Source organism: Pygocentrus nattereri, chromosome 16 (genome assembly GCF_015220715.1).
Source record: "Pygocentrus nattereri isolate fPygNat1 chromosome 16, fPygNat1.pri, whole genome shotgun sequence".
NCBI lineage: Eukaryota > Metazoa > Chordata > Actinopteri > Characiformes > Serrasalmidae > Pygocentrus > Pygocentrus nattereri.
Genome location: NC_051226.1, coordinates 37,144,499 through 37,162,127, shown reverse-complemented (window position 1 = coordinate 37,162,127; position 17,629 = coordinate 37,144,499). Strand labels below are relative to the sequence as shown.

The following is a 17,629-nucleotide window of genomic DNA, read 5'->3' as shown; positions in this document are numbered from 1 at the left end:
GTCTGTCTCACGGTGACACTGTAGCAAAGTGGTTCACCCAGTTGGCCCTTTATAGTCTCACAACTACCTCTGAAAAACTACATCACATTACCAAACTAGAAAAGAGCATTTCCAAAAGTTCCCTAATTTAATCGTCTCCAATTCCATCCACTAGTTAGGGCTCCCCCAATCAACAACACTAGGAGGCTGAAGGCCAACACAGGCTTCCTTCTAGATCTGTGAAGCACCACTGCATTTTTAAAATGGTTTTTAACTGTTGCTCAAGCCATCGCCAGATCTGTTACGTCAGCTAACAGACACCCGCTCTGACTAGCATCGCATTGGGTAATGGGGTCATCCTATCCAACCAGAGAGAGCAAGGCCAAGTGTCCACTCTTGGACTCATGATCTGATGATGATGACGACGGCGACAACAGGGCCAATGTTTGGATGGTTGCACCAAGATTTTCTAACCAAACATTTAATTGCCATTGAGGCCAACATCAGTGCTGCTATGGCAAGTGAGCAGCCAACAAATGTTTGTCTGTATTAGACAAACGGGGTATTTTGCACACTGCTCCTAACACCCACCTGGAAGAGCTGGGAGACACCAAAACTGCCCCCATCAGATAAACAGAACTTAAAGCTTTGATCTCTGAGAGAGAGGAGAACATCAAGCTGCTTCAGATCTGAAAACATCCAGAGGTGTCCAGACCTCAGCACCACTGAATGGGATTGATTACTTCAGAAAATCTAACCAGCTTCTAAGACTGAACTTTGGAGGTGTGTCTGCTCTCAGATTCCCTGAGGAGCTGAAAGTGAGTCTCCTGAAAAGAATGGAAGCTGGAATGAAGGAGCTAACTACTAAGATACAAGCTTCCATTATGTGTTAGCCACATTCGCCTTGTAGCTCCAGTGCAAAACTAAAGAAGCAAAGTTCATACACCAAAAATATCTTGACCGACTGACTTCATGACCTTTCTGACTTGAGGCAACATGTAGCAGTTTAATCAAACATGTAATGAAAGGTTGGTTGCAGTAGCTTGGATGAGTACTGTCTTCTGTGTGGAGGTTGGAGGACAGCTGCTCTCCTCCCATTGAGGTAGAAACATGGATGATGTTTAAAAAAGACAATATTTATAAAAGAGTGTTCTCTCCTTCATACACAGTCCTTGAAGGCACATTATCTCACAAGCTTTCAGACATTGTCAGCCCGTTTCACACACATGCAGAGCTCATACTGTTCATACAGGTTAAGAGGCACACAGTCAGTCCCTGAGGGTACTCCAGTCAAAGCGGCTGCCTCGGTTAAGAAGTCTTAACCTTAATAAGTTCTTTAGTGTTTCTACTCTTAGATTCACAAACTCCAGGCAATTAGGCCACAGCACATGTTGAACTGAAGCAGATCTGGCAGGGATGACACTGAAGCGTGCGGTGCTGTGGCCTGTCAGGACTGCAGGGTCACTCTCAAAAATGATGTGTTAATTAACAGCGCACACTCGGCCCCTGTTCACACTCAGTATTGACATCCGTCTCAAGTGATCTGACTATAAGGTCACAGCAAGACGCATCCACCGTATTTCTGCATCCCATGACTTTACTTTGGTTTTCAGTTTGGGGCTTATAGGTCTCTCCACATTAAAGAGGTAAGAACCTGGTCTTATATGACTGGAAACAACTACCCAGGAGAATGACTGAGTTGCCCGCCATGTGGACAGGCTTTCGTATTAGGACTTTGCTACTGACCAAGCTGAGGCTTTGCCAAGCCTGGAGCTTCTCTAATGTAAAACCAGAGAATTTGAATAGAGGAGGATCGCCAAACAATAATGTCTTCTGGTTTGGTCAGATTCTGAGGCCACATTCATGTCCTTTGAGGAAATCGTTCTGGAGTGGTTTCTGCTTTTGTTCTTGTTCTGTTTCTGTTACCGTATTTTCAGCTCCGCTTGGCAGTAGTGACCCAAAAAAAGTTGAAAATTTCAACTAGCTGCACTATAAAAAATTTACATGTATTCACAGTATGTCATTTTGAACTGACAAACCATTTTTACAGCATATTCTACAATAGCAAATAAAACATTCCTCAATCGAATGTTCCAGCCTTAATGAAGCAGAGTGTAAGATTTAGGGGATATATAAGCAGAAATGGAATAAATTATACAAAATTATGTTTTCATTAGTGTATAATTTACCTGTAATTATGAGTTTAATCTTGAAGTGCAGTGGTCACATAAGATAAGGTGGATATATGCTTAAACCTGGCATGTCCAAGGACTAGTTTAAAACAAAATCTAGGCCTTTCCTTGGTGGACAAAGAGTTTTTACTGGCAGTATCATCTGTGAGATGCCAGCTTTGTATCAGATGTAACATTTGTTTTTTTTTGTTTTTTTAATTTTACATATATTAATTATCACTATACATTTAATAGGCCACATGCAGTCATGAAATCGGGCATAAAACCTGCCGCTCAGTGGCGCCCTCGTGTGCACACTGATAAATCGGCGCTTCTGCTCAGTAAATCTGGCTCTATGTGCTGTTTTTAACACCCATGTTTTGAGAGTGTAGAGAACCCTAATAATAAGGAAATTGTTTTTGTTGTTGCTTGGTCTGAGTTTGTTTTTCAGTATTTGGGGTAAATGACCCTCCTTGTCCTCCCGTCTGCTCTGTTCATATCCAGCCACTTCCCACACCGAAAGATGGTGGTCACTCCATTGGCCGTGTTGGTCACCTCGATGCGGCTCAGCAGCCAACCGGGGCTGATTCCGGAGTTGTCGTGCTCCACACAGATCCGGAGGAGGTCCCCCAAGTCCAGCAGCTCTAGAATGAAGCGATCCGTCCGGCCGCGCTCAAACAGGTTACGGAACTTCTGACGAAGCTGTCGGTGGCCTGAGTCGCCATTGGAGCCGAAGATAGTGATGAAGACGTTGGCGTCTGTCCCTGCGCCCTTCTCTTCACCTGTGATGACGATGACTTCATACTTGACAGGCACCAGGCTACGAGCCTTACTGTCGAAACTCTCAATGAACTTGGTGCATTCGAAGGTCTGGAAGTCGTCTCGTTTGTAGGACAGAGGGATGAGGGAGTTGCACTGGAAGATGTATCTGAGGGAAAGAGAATGAAAATACATGAATTGCTTAGATTACGCATTGGCGTCATGGTCTATTGTTTTCTAGTGCTTCCCAGTCATGTATTTCATATAACAGGATTAATATGAAGTGGTCAGGCTCCTCTTAAACTTTGGTAAGACCGCCCCAAAACTGTTGGAGTCAGAGGTCACTCACTTGTTGCCGAGCTCCCTCTCTGTGACGACAACCTCTTCCACTCTCCAGGAGGCTTCTGTCTTGTTCTTCTTGCCATCTTTGGGGCTGTGGCCCAGGCAGATGCTGGCGATGTCTCCCAGGTTCTTAGAGGAAAACTCAAACCTGTCTGTGGCACCACTACAAACAAACGGATAATTCTAATATCATGGCAGATGTATTTTAAAATTGAAATAATTTCATTGAATGCAAGACATGGTCATGACATGGTTTGCTCCATCTTCCAATGCACATGGACAGAGGAAAAATGTGGATCATTTGGGAACCCTGAGGACTTTTTTTGTACTGGGGGCAGTCGTGGGCTGGGGGTTAGGGAACCAGCCCTGTGACTGGAACGTTGTCGGATCGATCCCCTGAGCCGACAGTACATGACTGAAGTGACCTTGAGCAAAGCACCCAACTGCTCCCTGGGTGCCGTGGATAGGGCCACTCACTGCTCTGGGCAAGTGCTCTCACTGCCCCCTAGTGTATGTGGGTGTTTCACTGCACTGATGGATTAAATGCGGAGGTGAAATTTTCCTGTTGTGGGACTAATAAGTGTCCATTAATCTTTTGAGAAGCACTGTTGCCCTTGATTATCTTGGTCAAATAGGCCTATGTGTTTGGAGCTAGAACAGAATGGAACTGTGGACTGAACGTGGCCTCCAAGTTACTGACAACCCCAGGTCTAAAGCAACATACTGTAACGTTAATGAAGCATGAGGCAATTCAGGAATTTCATATGTGAAAAATTCCAGGGCGCTGTTTACCGTAAGAATCGTTTCTTCTTGGTGGAGTTCTCCATCACCAACTCTTTGGACCTTCCTTTCTTTCCCTCCAGAATGATCCAGGCGTTCTCTTTGGTCTCAGCATCGTCAGTGTCCGCAGTCGTCGCGATGACCTCGTACTCTGACAAAAAAGAAAGTGTTGACTTAGAAGCATGACCAATATCAAGGTTGAGGTTTATCATTATCATTGAGTCTCTACTGTTTCTAGAGGCTTCTGCTGATTTGCTGGCTTCACTTTATCAATTGGGGCGGCACGGTGGCATAGTGGGTAGCGCTGTCGCCTCACAGTAAGGAGGGCCTGGGTTCGATTCCCCGGCCGGGCGGTCCTCTCTGTGTGGAGTTTGCATGTTCTCCCCGTGTCTGCGTGGGTTTCCTCCGGGTTCTCCGGTTTCCTCCCACAGTCCAAAGACATGCAGTCAGGCCAATTGGACATGCTAAATTGCCCCTAGGTGTGAGTGTGTGAGTGACTGTCTGTGTCTGTCTGTCTGCCCTGCGATGGACTGGCGACCTGTCCAGGGTGTATCCTGCCTTCCGCCCGAAGACTGCTGGGATAGGCTCCAGCACCCCCCCGCGACCCTGACGGAGAAGCGGCTTAGATAATGGATGGATGGATGGATGGATGGACTTTATCAATTGAATGGGGTGCTCTGGAAAAACCACACATAAGCCTAAGGTCAGCATGCTAAGCATGGTGCCAAGCATGGGCTAGAAGGACATAAATCCCCCCAGCATCGGGCTGTGGAATTGTGCTCTCTGGAGTGATGAAGCTTTATCTGATACCTTTGGGATGAGCTGAAGTGATCCAGAACTGACCATCCAACATCAGTACCTGACCTCACTAATGCTCAATCAAATCCTTACAGCAATGTTCTAAAGCCTAGTGTAAACCCTTCCTAGAATAGTAGAGGCTGTTACTGCAGCAAAACTCCCCATTAATACCCTTCATTTCAGAAGAAACGCTGGAGGAGGAGGTGTCTTCAAACCTTTGGACAGTGTATGTTTGTGTATGCAAGTGGTTTCCTCACTGGTTTTCTCGTCAAAGTCCAGCACGTCATTGTTGGCACAGGCAACCTCCCTCATGATCTGGCCATCGTCCTCGTTCTTGGCCAGCCAGCGGTCACACTGGAACCTGAACTTCTTCCCTATGATGTCATCATGCACATCCACATACTCCAGATGCCATCCAGGAGCCGGACCTGAACAGAACACAGTGTGACGCATTGTCTCCCTTTCGCATCAGCTGTTCTTTCTTATTTGGAGGGATCTGATTGGCTCACCCGTGTTGTCGTGCCACACCCGTATTTTGGAGAGCTCTCCGAGGCTGAGAATATCTGTGAAGCGGAACGTGTCAGTCTGCTTGCGCTCAAACTTGTTGGTGTTGCTGCTCTCTTTCAGAGCAAGAGTTCCAGTGTCTCCGTTCTCCCCGAAAATAATCATCCACACGTTAGCGTCTGTTCCCGCCCCTACAACATAAACATGTGAATGAGAGCTACTGTCACTGATTCTATAGTAGCGTACAGTTGCAGCAGGGCTTCAGCCTGCACTACTATGGATGGTTCAAAGGGTCAACTTAGGGAAACGTGTTAACACTGTAAAAAATAATTGCATAGCGTTAATAATTTAGCCTTTTAATTAGTTGATAACGCATTCATGTTGACAGCTCAGTGCAGCATACTGTCGCTGTCAGATGATATACAGTATCTCTATTTTGACATTTTCCTTTTTACCAGCTGCTGTTTACAATCAACCAACCATTTTTGTTACCACTTTGGAGACACGAGGTTTTGTTCCGACAGTGCCGATTGAGTTGTGTACCTGACGCATCGCTGGTTTTGACTGAGATGGTGTAAATGGTGAGTTCCACCATTTCTTCTTCATCAATAACTGCAGGCATCTCACACACCAGCGTGTGCTTGGATCCGTAAGTCCGGGACAGCCACTCCTCATACGTGAACATGGCCTCATCATCCGTTTCCAGGTTATGCAGAATAATCTACAAACATACACATAAATGCACGTGATGTACACTGGATCCATGACGAAGACAGGACGCTTCTAGAGCGCTGTGTCCAGCTCCAGTGCGGAAGACCACTTGCACTGCACAGTTCTGTGTTAATTTGCCTGAATCACATCATTAACTGATGATCAAGTTCAAGATGTGTTAGAGCAGGATGGATGCGGATGGATGGCCTATATACATGACATTTTCTGCATTCTATGTAACAGTGTTTATTTGTATCCTCCTCTCAAATAAACAAATAAAATCACAGGACTGGAAACCGGAAAATGAAAAAGTCTAGTTTACTTTTGGTTTACTCAACCATGCTGGTTCTGTTAAGTCTGAAAGCTGAATTCCATCCAAACCCACCCTAAAAGAGATGCATTGTTGCTTGTACTACATAAAAATCAGGCATTTGGCATGTCCTACATAAAACTCGCTCATTTAAAAGCAAATCTGGGCAACAATCAAATGTTGTGAAAAATGGACCCAAACCAGAAATTGTGTCGCCCTCTTTGTTTGTAAGCAGAAGAGGAAATCTTTTATGATGACTCGAATGTGATGAAAAGTGACAGCTGTTTGTCAAAGAAAAATCAAAAAACGGATCATTCTACCAAATTGGTTCAAAGTTTTTTTCAGAGCTGAAAACAAATTTGGGACTTTTAACTGACTTGGATTTTAGATCAAAATCTAAAGCTAATCCTTATACCTTAATTATGATTATTTTATCAAAAATAATGAACATTGCATTTTGTCTTTTGCTGAAACTTTACCAAATGTTTCGCTAGTGACTGTTTCAATTGACACTTTTAGCTCCGTTTGAGCAAAACTCAAAAGCACTAGGCAGGACATACTAACAGACTAACAAACACAGCTTTGAGCAATTATGCACAAAATTCCTAATATCACACACTGATTTTCAGACTTTGGGACACATTTACTTCAAAACAATAGGATCTAACTGCTCATCATGTGGCCATGAGGGACAGGGATGCAGCCTCACTTCCTGCTCTAAAATGCAGGGGCGTGGCTAAAATAAGGATCCACCCACATCCTAAAACTCTCTTGATAGTGAGGCAAACTTGGGACAGCATTTTCTGAATATTTTTTTAATTTTATTTAAAAATTAGATCAACCTAAATCTTTCAACTTTAAATGATATCTATCTATTTATGTCTTAAATTAAGGACTTTGCTAGATTTGACTGCTAAGTGTTCAAGGAAGATAAGCCTATATGTACTGTGCCTCACACACACCTTATCCAGGAACCAGTCAGGCCTACTTCCAGTGCCGTCGATGCGGACTCTCATTTTCCTGAGTGGAGCGATGTCCTCTAACTCCAGATTAAACGTATCGCTCTGTCCTCGCTCGAACCTAAACACACACACGTGCACATGGACATAAGCCTATTTTCTCCTCTTAGTATTACAAACAACATCACATCGCACTGTGGGAGCGAGCTCCGTTCCAGGATTTGTTACAGTATTCATTTCTTCACTCCCTCCCAGATCACATTCAGCATTCCGTGCAGATATGGGCCCGATACTGAGAGCCAGCGCATGCCTAGGTGATGCATGCGAGTGTGTACCTGTCCTCTAGTTTAGGCAGTAGGATCTCCTCCGATGTGCCGTAGGTTCCAAACACTGTGACGTAGATCTGAGAGTCTGTCCCGGCATGCTGGACATCCCCTGTTACCACGGTTACCTCGTAAATCACCTAGTGGGTGAGAGGAGGAACATGTGAGGCCACAGTTCACCTGGGGTTTATGGCATGTGCCCCACATTTATCATGATTAATGAAGTAAGGCTTCGCAGAGGAGCAGAGGTATCAGGATTGCTGTATACAGCACCACATGCACATTCAGGGCAGCTTGAAGTACAGTTGAAAGTAAAGTTTGAACACCTCCAGTCAAATGACATGTTTTGTTGATTTTCTAAGTGAAAATAATTTAACGTTTTCTCTACAGGGGACCTAAATATGTAATGTTTCATAAAAACATAAAATGTGCCATAATTTTTGCTCTGGCCACATTTATGTTGTTTTCCCAGCAAATAAACAGACATTGTGCATTAAAATGTGCAGACTTGTGTCTGCAGAGGATGTCTGAACTCATTTCCAGTTAGAAAATCAACAATATGTGTGATTGCATTTGTCTAAATCTGACGGAGCCCCACCTGCTCACACCTGCTGGACTTCAACTCCGTAATGTGTGTTGGGCTCAGGTCGGGTTCATATTTCACGCTCAGGTTTCCGCAGCCCGCCTTCCCCGCTTGTTTTTTCTCTTCATTTTATCCTTCTTCCCTACATTCACTTACTTAAAACAACTTTTTGCGGATTTTTACTAAATTTACTGCTTTAAATCTGTGTTGCTGACAGAAACGACATCCACAAGCCCCACATTCGTCAGAGAATGGATGGGAAAAGTGAATCGATTGAGGAGAGTCCAGTTTAGTGGAGCCAAAAGAAGATTTATATTTCCTTTATTTATTTTTGTTATGCGTTCGACATGTTTTATTGTGGTGCTGTGGTGAAGAAGTATCAGGAGTCGGCATCATTTCTGCTCGGAAATGCTGTTTCATTTTTGCCTCAAATCAAAATTCCAGTCTTTTCTGGAATTCTGTGAAGCTGCTTTGTGACAACATCCGGTGTAAAAAGTGCAACACTAATAAATTTGATTTCATATTCTGCTATTTAGGTGATGATGAACCAGTCTGGGTCAATTTCAGACAGAATGTGTTTGGGCTTGGGTCAGTTATAGAGTCAAAACCTGATGACGTGGGTCGGGGTTGCTCTTGGGTCAAGTTCAGGATCAAAATTTAGAGCTGTGGTTTGATTCTGGTCAGGCTCAGACAGAAAGCTGTCAGGTTGTGTTCAGGTTTGTACCAACATTTCAGGCCTGATTAAAAGTCTAGAGCACAGTATGATCAGTGAGGACCATATTAGTGCATTTTTGTTGCTGTTGCTTCAATGTGGTGATTTTTTTGGAATCGTCTTTCCTTGTAATAGGAAAGAACTGGGATCATTTTAGCTGCAGTTTGGCTTAAATGCCTATAAAAGGCCAAAGAGAGGTGCCACTAATTAAGAGAAGCCTGGAAATGTGTCCTAACACGGGTTCACTAGTTAAGCTCTTAGATTTTTTTAGAAATCTGCTGTTTTCAGACACTTTTGAGGGATCCTACAAAACAGGACAGGTTCCAGTGTAGTAACAGCCAAGATAAGCAGCCTTCCTGGGCTATGTTCTAGTCTTGGGAGCACAGCTGATTGGACTGTGTCAGTGTGTGTATGTACGTACCTTGCGTGATATGCTAACAATCTCTGCATCCAACACGTTGAAAATTCGGGCGGTGAGTCCGTCGCCCCTGTCTTTGGCCAGCCAGCACTTGCATGGGAACATGTACATCATGCCTTTGGTTGGCACGGCAACCGAGATTTCTTCCACCAACCAGCAGCTTTCAGGGGTAGCGCCATCATGACCCAGCTACACACACCATACACCAAAATCACCTTTCCTGCTTTCTTGAGTGTGTATGTTTGGGCGCATCTGTTGAAGTATTTATACTACAGGCCAAAAGTTTGTAACACTGTTTTAAAATAAACTTAACTTTTTTTTTTTCAAAGACTTGAACAATGAACAGTAATACATATATTAAGAACATATTACTCTGGCCTTATTCAGTCCAGTGGTGGACGAAGTACACACATCATGTACTTGAGTTAAAGTCGAGACACCCAAGGTAAAATATCACTCCAGTAAAAGTAGAAGTTCCTCCCTTTAGACCTCAACTTGAATAAAGGTTCAAAAGTATTTGCCTTCAAATGTACTTAAGTATAAAGTAAAAGTACTAAAAGAGGAATTCTGGCTCTGATGTCCTGTTATCATTTTTATAACCTGACTGGCTTCATGAACTCATTTCAGGTGAAAGTCCTCCAGCGTCTCTCTTGGTAAACCAGTCTTTTAATAGAACGTCATTAATTAGTGACGCTGACGTCTATTAAAATGATCAGAAGCACAAAACACTGAAGGTAAACAGTTTCCATCAGGGAGAACCGAGTGGCTCTGAAATCACTTTTTACACTTGTCCACTTCAAATATTTTACTATGGAAACAGAAGCATTCTGTGTCACAAATAAAACATAGTAAGGTTGAAGGAATGTCATTTACTTGTGGTTTACATGTGTATATAGCCCACATAGGCTAAAGGCTATACCCCAATACCCCAAGAGACTGGCCGTTCCTTCCATAAAGCTCTCTAATGTTTACTCTCTCAATAACAACATGGACTAACATTAACTCAGACTGTAACTGACTTCAGATGGGGATAACATCTCTGACTTACTCATTCAGGTAAAGAGCTACCATAAGGTTATTTAGCTGTTGCAAATTTTTTCATGAGCATTTTTAATACTGCTAGTCATCCCACACTACTGGGGATTCATTAACTGGCACCCATGCACACTTCATTACATCATGGTACTTCATTCATGATACCCTATTGCCTGTACCATTACTGTGCTGGTATTGGTATTGATATCAATATGGTATCTGAGCAACCCTAAGCCTACTTCTATAGCTTTGGCCTGTAGTGTAGATGTACATTAGTATATATTTAAGTATATATGTGTGTGTCTTCACCTCCACGTTTTTGATCTCCCCAACATCTCTCCCATAGCAGGTGAAGTAATCCAGCACTCCAGGCAGGAAGCCGCTCTTCCCTTCCAGGTCCAGCCACAGACGCTCTGTCTCATTCTGTTTGGATCCCTTAATGATGACATAAGCACGACTGCAGGTCCCTGCGTCCCGATCTGAGCCCGTCACCAGCGACAGGTGATATGGAATAACTACACACACAGACATACACAATCACACAGTTGTACGGGATATGAGGTGTGATGATTCACATAAAGCGTCATTTGATTTGATACATATTTTATATGCCATACAACAAAAATGCACTGTGATACAGCGCAATACAGCATGTTACACTATAGGGTTGGGCAGCACGACAGTAATATGATATACCACGGTATGCGAAAATGATGATGGTGTTTATGAATGATGACGTGTCAAACTTTCCATGACTATTCCATGTCTGAAAGGATAAATAAACACATTCCGCCCATTCAGATGTGTGAATGGTGGTGCGGGAGCTCACTGACAGGATAGATAGAGGGGGAAACCATAGATACACTCACCGGCCACTTTATTAGATACACCTTGCTAGTAAAAGGTTGGACCCCCTTTTTCCTTCAGAACCGCCTTAATTGTTCATGGCAGACTTTCAACAAGGTGTTGGAAACGTTCCTCAGAGATTCTGGTTGGTTATTTGAGTTCCTGCTGCCTTTCTATCATCTGGAACCAGTCTGCCCGTTCTCCTCTGACCTCTCACATCAACAAGGCATTTTCGTCCATACAACTGACCGCTCACTGGATATTCATATAGAAATTCACAGCAGCACCTTATTACACAAAGCTGAAGTCATTCCTATTGAAGTCATTCCTATTCCTACTAAAGGCTTCCTATTCGTCCGCTTCTTGTTCAAAGTTTCCTGTTCCACATTAAACGGTGCATCAGCAGGCACCAAAATGTAACTGCTGCACCATTTAAGGTGAAACAGGAAAATTCAAACAAGGGGCTGGTGAATAGGAAGTCAACTTCAGCCTCATCCTTATTTACTGCTTTACTGCAAAGTGCATGAAGATTAGGTGGATTAGCTGTTGTGTGTGTGACTGGGTTTCTACCGGACTTCGCGCTCAACTCTAGTAGATGCGTTCTTGCTGCTCTGGACAGCTAACCAGTACGACTACAGTTACTAAACAGAAAATAAAAGCACCAGCTCCATGCCACCCAGATTAAACTATGTCTGAAGAGTACAACAAAACAAATTTGGTGAAAGTCGTGTGAGTAATAAGGGAGTTATGGCCAGTTTAATCCTGAGAAATCATCATATTTCAGTGTTCAGTGAATTTGTTCACAAGTGGATCGTGACCTCTCCAACATGGCGGACGTGCAGACGTATCACCTCAGACAGAGAACAACAGACAACGCAGCATCTATGCATGTATATCTAAGATGATAATTAGCAGCCATGGCAAAGAGCTACACGGATCAGAACCGCACATCCTCTGCACACTCCACAGAACACGTTCCATTAGTGGCTCTAAGAAGTGCTGACTGGAAGTTTTATGTGGGTTTCTTCTTTTCTTCATTGGTGTGTTTGCTCACCTGAAGCCTCTTCGTCTTCCTCCTCTGCATCTTTTTTCTTGTTCTTCTTGTTCATGTTGCTGTCCAGGTTTGTCACCTTCTTTATAGGACAGAACGCAGTCTCTCTTTCTCCCTCAAAATCCTACACACACACACACACACACACACACACACACACACACACATGTTGAGCTGCTAGCGAGCAATGGGGGGGCATTAGGGGAGGGGTGAGAAAACAATTTACACCTCTCCACACAGATGGCTGTGCCCAGATATGAAGCTTACTTCATATCAACCGATCCTGTGCAACTATCACAATAAAAAACAACATTTGAACATAATAACAGTTCATAAATGTTGATTCATTGGATTTTATGGCGACTGTGAAGAGAGGCTAATTTGAGGGTATTTACAGCAACATGCAAAGATCATATAGCACAGGTTACTAGTCCAGACCCAGACACTGTCCTATGTGGACCTTGACTGATAACCAATAAACTATGGAGAATTACTTCATTTTGACTGGATGGTCCTATTTTAATCGGCGTCCCATTTCTAGTCATTACGGTACCGGTGTAGCAGAAACACACAGACCAATCACATGCATTGTAAATATCACATGTGACGCTACTCAGCCAATGAGATCTGTCTGTTACGACGGGCACTGAGACGAGAAACAGCAGCTGGAGAAGAAAGTGAGCCAGATGATTTTACATGTCGTGCTCTAAAAGGAGGAAACTGACAAATGTTGTTGGAATATCAGTGAATTATACTTTACTTGATTTGACATTTAGTTGTTGACTACATAAGATGTTGATATGCCTACTAGGCTACTTCAGTGATGTAAGTTAGACCTTACGATGTTCTGGACCTTTGCTTAAGGAAATGATCTCTAACTGGACCTTATTGAATTGTAATGAAATACTCCTGTCATACAGCAAACAGCATTTCTTTATAAATGGGCTCTGCATTTCAGGGTACAGCGCTGTAAAGAACAGGAATCGCCACTGTCCAGCCGGTTATGAACTGCACTGCATGTAAATGCAGGGAGAGGAATGGTACGTTTTAACTGAAGCCTTTAATCAGAACGCTCTTCACACGCTCACCTTGACGTAGAAGACTCTGTCGATGCGCTTGTCTTCTCTCTTGCGGGAGAGCCAGCGCTCGCACTGGAAGAGAAACACTTCGTCCGTATCGGTGTCAATGATTTCCACCTGGTCCAGGTACCAGTCAGCGCTCAGCATGCTGTTGTCATGGCGGATGCGGATCTTAAACACCTGACCCAGGTCCACCGCTTCGATGCTGAACGTGTCCACCTGATCGATTAGAATCACAGTCACAGCCAACAGTTAACATGAAGGTAAACTGGTAGGACTGAACCGTAAGGAGTTACTAGAAATGACTGTCATGATGAAACAGAAGTATTGCTGCTGGGTTTCTAAGGCCCAGTCCCATTTCTTGTTTTTGCCCCTACCCCTTGGAACTGAGTTACCCCTAATTCTTCAGTCATATGAAGCTGAAGTCAGATATTCACCAGCTTCTCATTCCTAATTTTCCTGTTCCACCTTAAATGGTGCCGCAGTTACATTCTGGCGCATCAGAACTAGTGGACAGTTTAAGGTGGAACAGGAAATGTAGCTACTGAGAAATCAGCATGCTATTAGTGATCTTTTAGGTTTGTTACAAAGAAAAGGACCATAGTACATTGAAAGGACATTAAGATGATATGATGGTTGTATTACTCACATTTCTGGGCTTCATTTGGTCTCGTGTTTAGCCATCTCTTCCTTTTATTCTCATAACACTGAAAAATCTCGGTATGGAGGGCCATGTAGCCCTAACACTTCATCTACCCTTCAACAAAAAGCCCTAGGGAAGGGGTGGCCAAGGGGTGGCCGCATGCGGCTCTTTGCCTGCACGTGTCCGGCCCTGTTATTTACAATTACATACATATATATGTATATTTTGCACACTTGTAGCATACATTGTGTATTTGAGTCACTGCTTGAATATTTTCCGTGCTGGAAGAAGCCAAAGTCTGTTGCCACGGTGACGCTACACCCCCGCCCCTCCCCCTGCAAGGAGAACGTTGCAGCAGAACCATGTGCTGACCCAGGCTCCTAGCTATCCCACCGCCGAAACATGGCAGCGTCGGGGAAATGTGAAGCCAAACGAAAATATGAAGATGAACACAGAACCTTCTTACCAGAGTGGGAGGAGTTGTATGTTTTTAATGAGCGGAAAGGGAAGCCGCTCTGTTTTATATGCCAAACGTCGTTATCGGATTTTAAAGCTTCCGATCTTCAGCTCCACTTCACCTCACTGCACGCCAGAGCTTTGAGGACAGATTCCATGACCTACAGCTGAAAAGGCCACAAATTACAGTCCTTGTTAAGCCTTTTGCTGCTGATTCAGACTGTTTGAAAGCCCCATTGGTGACAGATGAACCTACATCTCAAATGGAGATGATTGAACTTTTTGAAGATGACACACTCAGGTCTGTTCTGAGTGAGGGAACCCTGGAATTTTGGAAAATCGTGCCTGTGGAGAAGTATCCCAATATAAAACAAGCTGCACCGAAGCTCCTGTCAATGTTCGGCTCAACCCATGTCTGTGAATCCGTATTTTCCACCCGAAACATGTGAAATCAGAGCATCGCTCCGTTCTTACTGATACACATGTGAAAGAACTGCTCCGAGTAGCAACAACTGAATACAAGCCAGATTTGAAATGGATTGAGGAAAATAAAGAATGCCAGAAGTCTCACTAAACTCATCTACGTGACAGGTAGGAAAATGGGTTTAAAAACTATAAACGTTTGTGTAAATATAGCCTGTGGCTCCGAGTAGTAATGAGCATTTACTTCTGGCTCTTGGTGTTTAAAGGTTGGCCACCCCTGCCCTAGGGGGTGAAATGGGACTGGGCCTAAGTCTGCTTAAAATAAACTTACGTTTTTTCAGCACCACCAAAACATATAGTTGAAGACCTTGGTGCAACACTGGATTGGATGTCTGTTTAACCCCTTAAAAAGCCAGGGCTCACCAGCAGGCCCAAAGTTTCATCACACATAATTATAACCTAAGAATAGCTCAGCCAGTTTACATCGAAGTGCCTGTCCTTACTGAATAATACGCCTTGGTTTGTAATAACACTGTGATTGTCTCACCGCTCCTCTCTCGAACTTGTTCCTGTTGTTCTCAGACTTGCTGAGCTTGCGCTCCCCTGTGTCCCCCATGTCTCCGTATATGGTGATGAAGACATTTGCGTCAGTGCCTGCCCCGTACACATCGCCCGTAGTTACAGCAACTGAGTATGTATGGGCTGAACACACAAACACAATGAGGTATCAGTTTCTATACATACTATAACCACACTTTACAGAACATTAACATCCATAACATTCCCACTACATATAGCATATTCAACATGCCCACTAACATGAACTGAATACACACAGAATCTCACATGACTGTTCACACGAGTAACTGCACAGCCACGTACTCTCCAGTGCGTCGTCCACTTCAGTCTCGATGACTTTGAGGGTTCCGTCTCTGGACAGCTTCTCGATGATGATGTCAGAGGGAACCAGCTCTCGAATCGTCTCCCCATCATCCTCTGAGCGCGCTAACCAACGATCGCATGGAAATATGGCCGTCTCTGAACCCTATACACAAACACAAAGATGTGTGTACGAGGCTAACGTCGCTAACACACTATAAGTCAATAGTCACCCAAATCTTCTCTGTAAATACGTCCCCAAAACTTCTCTCAAACCTGCTTAAACCACATCCCAAAGGTCATGGAGACAAATGCCAAAATGGTTTACAGCACAGTTCGACTCATTGTGAACTATAAAAATGAACAAAACGTGTAGCTAATGAAGCTAAAAGCTACCGGCAGCCACTTTAGACAGCAGGGGGGTGTTCCACTGGAAAGATTTAGGTGACTATTGACTTCTAGTGTTAGCAATGTTAACCTCATAGCTGCAGTCTGAAACTAAGAAGCACCAACATGTCTTGGCTGACTGACTGCATCTGGGGTAAATGGAAAATTAAGTGCGTTTAATTTCTTTGCCAAGCCATTCCTGTAACGCTACATGTCGCACTTGATATGGAGCCGGTTCTGAAAGTTCACAATCTGGATCTGTTTCTGTACGTGACCTCCAATTCAGAGCGAGCAGCCGTGATGTTGCGAATGCATGGATGTGCAACATCTCATAACTCTCAATGATGAATAACTTCAGTTTAGGAGGAGGATAACACCTGAAGTTCCTCCTCATCAAGGCAGGTCTGGCCTTTTAGGAGGCTTTGTCATTTCTTTGAAAATCAGTAAAGCAGGTGACCACTAAAAAAGCCTCATTGACTGGGAGTAGGTCTGCCTGGCGTGGGGCATTAGTGTTGGTTACACCGCTGGCATAGCGCTTGCTTTCCGGCTTCAGGCCTGTCTGCTGTCCAGGAGATAACGGTAGCACAGACAGTACGGGTCACAGACCAGCAGCCAGTGGAACTAATTATGTACAGACAGACAGGCAGGGTAGACAGACGGATCGGGCAGGGAGACGAGTTGGGCACAGAGCACATGTGGGTCAATAGAATGGGTGGATTGCAGCCACCAAACGGAATAAACAACACACCCTAAATGCCAGCCAGGAGAATTCTAGACTGCTGCTATACCAGCAGTCTGGGTCACTGGAACTTGACTTCAGGAATTCTGATCTGCCTGTGAGAAATATGAATCAAGTCTAGAAATGTTTAGCTTTTTTTTTGGAATTCTGACTGAACTGTTGAATTTCTAAACAAAGCACACTGTCCAAAAACTCCAGATTATTTAAATGTATTGGCTGACTGTTAGAATTCTGCCTCAACCGTTGAATTCTGGGTGAACTCTTGGAATTCTGGCCCAACTGTAATTCTGTCTATTAGAATTCAGAGCCAGCACACTGCTATAGAACTTCAACTTGGAATTCTGGACTAACTATTGGAAGAGTGAGCAAACTGTTGGAATTCTGGCCCAACTGCTGGAATTCTGGGTGAACTCTTGGAATTCTGGCTCAGCTTTTTGAATTCTGATCTGGCTGTTGGGATTATGACCTAATTATGGTCAGAGTCAGTATACTGTTACAGAAATTCAACTTTGAATTCTGGACTGATTGTTGGAATTCCGAGCAAACTGTTGGAATTCTGAGCTAACTGCTGGAATTCTGGGTGAAATTTGGAATTCTGATCTGACTTTTTGCATTCCGATTTGGCTCTTAGAATTATGGGATGTCTACATATAGGATTCTGTTATGACTGTTCTGAGTGAACTCTTGTAATTTAGAATTTAAAATTTAGATTTTTGGAATTCTAATCTTGCTGTTGGAACTA

At 43.7% G+C, this 17,629-nt stretch overlaps 1 protein-coding gene across 1 annotated transcript in view; it reads right to left on the bottom strand.

Annotated features, from left to right (window-relative positions):
- Window positions 1-885: 885 nt before the first annotated feature.
- LOC108439563 (lipoxygenase homology domain-containing protein 1) overlaps window positions 886-17,629 on the bottom strand; it is a 50,071-nt gene continuing 33,327 nt past the window's right edge. The window contains exons 26-39 of the mRNA XM_037545790.1: window positions 15,765-15,927; window positions 15,430-15,584; window positions 13,370-13,579; window positions 12,285-12,405; window positions 10,694-10,899; window positions 9,353-9,538; window positions 7,649-7,776; window positions 7,317-7,434; window positions 5,877-6,054; window positions 5,339-5,524; window positions 5,087-5,257; window positions 4,044-4,182; window positions 3,259-3,414; window positions 886-3,078 (exon numbers count right to left, since the gene is read on the bottom strand). Coding sequence (XP_037401687.1) covers window positions 2,598-3,078; window positions 3,259-3,414; window positions 4,044-4,182; window positions 5,087-5,257; window positions 5,339-5,524; window positions 5,877-6,054; window positions 7,317-7,434; window positions 7,649-7,776; window positions 9,353-9,538; window positions 10,694-10,899; window positions 12,285-12,405; window positions 13,370-13,579; window positions 15,430-15,584; window positions 15,765-15,927 — 2,598 coding nt within the window. The 3' untranslated portion in view covers window positions 886-2,597. The remainder of the gene's footprint in view (window positions 3,079-3,258; window positions 3,415-4,043; window positions 4,183-5,086; window positions 5,258-5,338; window positions 5,525-5,876; window positions 6,055-7,316; window positions 7,435-7,648; window positions 7,777-9,352; window positions 9,539-10,693; window positions 10,900-12,284; window positions 12,406-13,369; window positions 13,580-15,429; window positions 15,585-15,764; window positions 15,928-17,629) is intronic.